We start from the raw sequence: 2,535 nt of genomic DNA, 5'->3' as shown, positions 1-2,535 counted from the left end.
TTACAGTTAGTTCATTTTCGACCACCCGAAGCACCGCATTCTACACCATTTTCAACGGACACATTTCTCAAGACATTTCCAAACAACCTAGTGAAAATTTCACTGTGAAATCTGAGCATTCACTATTATCTCCCTCCCGTTTACTACAGATGGAGCCCACAGCAAGCTATAGCGTTCATAATACTGGCATTATGAACTACCGACACCTGAGTTAACATATGCTGCGATACACATAGTGAAATACCAACCTCGATGTTCCTAGCTCTAGCTCGCAAGAACAGGTCCGTATGCGTAGTCGCACACAACGCATCTCCAACAACACAGAAACATACGTTGTTTTCGGTAGCCTATAGAGCACCAGGTTAAACCATTGTTACTTTCTACCACGTAGAGCTACCCTTTGCAGCATTTCCTCACAGCCGCCTTCAACTAGATGGCGATCGGCCTCTATGAAGGGCACATCGATACCGTACCTGTCACCTCAGCTGGGCCGCAACGACAGAACAAACGGTTGCTACGCTTTTCGTAAGTCATCAGGCTTTTGGCCGACCAAGATGCTAGTGTAGCTCTCCAAGTAAACGTAGTCGGCCTCCCGCAGTGCTTCCAGCCCTACATGACCAAGTACGTCTTACAAACAGTCAACGCTGGCACTACCTTTGAGGGTGATGTCTTTCGGATCACCTAGCCCTAGACCGATGAATGTCAGCTTACCCATAATCGAGTTATGCACAGGAAGTCTACGGGAGGTAGCACGATGGTTAATCGACCACAATGGCGCGCGCGACTGCACTTGATCTGGAGCACTTACGAATTCAAGACCTCCGCTATGTCGGTATACTCTATGGCAGTCCAACATCATTTGACGCGCCCTGACTCGTCATATTCATTTACTTCACCGTACCATGCTGTTAAGGAGGACATTCAAGTGAACTCAGCTTCCGATTACTTATCATGTTGACCGTAACGACTGCTGTCCTCTACTGCTCCGTATGCAGCGGCCTCTTCGTTGGCCTTTTATACATCTGGCCCTTACTAGGGCTCCACTCCGACGTCCTCAACCCCAAGACACGAGATCGCACCGACGTTATCCAATTACGATCCTTGTCCGTTGTATCGGCCTCTCTCATCAGTTATTTCATCGTTAGCTCCGTAACTGACCATCGTATACAAGCATTAGACCTTCTTATACATCCTTCAACTGCTCTCAAATCGGCTGCGGTCGGCCTCATTTTGACGCTTACTTTGATGGCCGGTCCCCTCATGTATGGTGGAAATAGCTTAGGGAATCTCAATAAGTGGCAAGTGGCCCGAGCTCTCATCATTGCTCCAGTGACCGAGGAGTTCGTTTTCCGCGGTTGCTGCGATGCTCTGTTGCGAGAGGCCTCCATATCGTTGCCGTGGCGCCTCGTCCTCTGTGGTCCCGTTTTCTTCACACTAGCACACGTCCATCACTTCACAAAGGAGATACTGGCGAATCCTGTTCGAGGCATCCTTCTAGCTTGTGTTACTGTGAGTTACACCGGCGTATTCGGTGCATTCTGCACAGCTCTATTAGAGTCCACTGGAAGCTTGGCTGGGCCCATTGCCTCTCATATAGTTTGTAATTATACCGGCCTCCCCGATTTCGACTTCAAGTCAAAAAATGTTCGGAAGGTCGCGGTCCACTGCACGGGAGTGTTACTTTTTCTAGGGGAGTGTGTATATTTTGGCCTGTTCCATTATGAGAGTAGATTTGAGTTGTAGTGGATTTCAATCACATTCATCGCCCTGAGAGCCTAGGCTCTACCGTGTTGCTCCATCTAATCGAGTGTAGGACATTTCATTGGGCATATAGTATAGTCGCGGATACGATAGACAATGAGTCATGCAACTAGAAGCAGAAGGATGCCATTCCGATCTAAAAGAAAGTCGCCAAACTCTATTGGTCTCCCTGACGATAACATCAGAAATAACTGACGGGACCGGTAGCAGTAGATGAGATGGTTTCACGGTCTCGGTTCGAAGTGCTCGAATTCTCAATGGTCCAGTTGGGAGAGCGCCAGGTTGAAGATCTGAAAGTTTGGGGTTCGATTCTTGGTTGGGGCATCTATTTAACGAGCCCAAGTAGATGTAACCTCAAGGGAAAGCCAGGAGCCGATTGAAGTGTTGTGGCCCGCCGAGTTTCAGGTCGACTTTCCGAGTGTCGAAATGCTTTGAAAGTTTTTCATACTTGGGCTCCGGAAACCTTCACGCTTCAATCGAAAATTGAGGACTCGCCCCAATCGGGAGTTACGATTCCGAACCGGGTAACAATAAGTCCGGTCGACCACACTCTATGCTTGGGTCCAAAGGGTCCGAGCTGGACAAAGTAGCTTGTACCAGAACTTGAACTCGGAGGTGGGAGCTGTTTAATCGGCTCCAGGTGGCTGACGGGGTATTCTGAGAATACTATTCTCAGAGCAATGGAACGATCGCAACAGAGAGTTGGATTGTACGCAGGTCTTGGCTGATCCCATGGCTCAGTCCTAACGCGATCAATTGTCCCCCTGCCGCAGG

The 2,535-nt window shown here is 48.9% G+C and overlaps 2 protein-coding genes across 2 annotated transcripts; one reads left to right on the top strand and one right to left on the bottom strand.

The window, feature by feature from the left end:
- Positions 1 to 143: 143 nt before the first annotated feature.
- Pmar_PMAR007851 (diphthine synthase, putative) lies at positions 144 to 715 on the bottom strand (the record flags this gene model as incomplete). The annotated part of the gene is made up of 5 exons (XM_002772525.1): positions 144 to 206; positions 249 to 347; positions 398 to 473; positions 519 to 609; positions 655 to 715. 5 exons carry the CDS (start codon positions 713 to 715, stop codon positions 144 to 146), a joined length of 390 nt encoding a protein of 129 aa, XP_002772571.1.
- Positions 716 to 951: 236 nt separating this feature from the next.
- On the top strand, positions 952 to 1,509 carry Pmar_PMAR007850 (CAAX prenyl protease, putative; the record flags this gene model as incomplete). The annotated part of the gene is made up of 1 exon (XM_002772524.1): positions 952 to 1,509. A coding segment is annotated over one exon (558 nt), but the record flags the coding sequence as incomplete, so codon positions are not given.
- Between the last annotated feature and the right edge of the window lie 1,026 nt (positions 1,510 to 2,535).

This window comes from Perkinsus marinus, assembly GCF_000006405.1.
Source record: "Perkinsus marinus ATCC 50983 genomic scaffold scf_1104296961044, whole genome shotgun sequence".
Lineage (NCBI taxonomy): Eukaryota > Perkinsozoa > Perkinsida > Perkinsidae > Perkinsus > Perkinsus marinus.
This window is presented reverse-complemented; position numbering and strand designations above follow the sequence as displayed.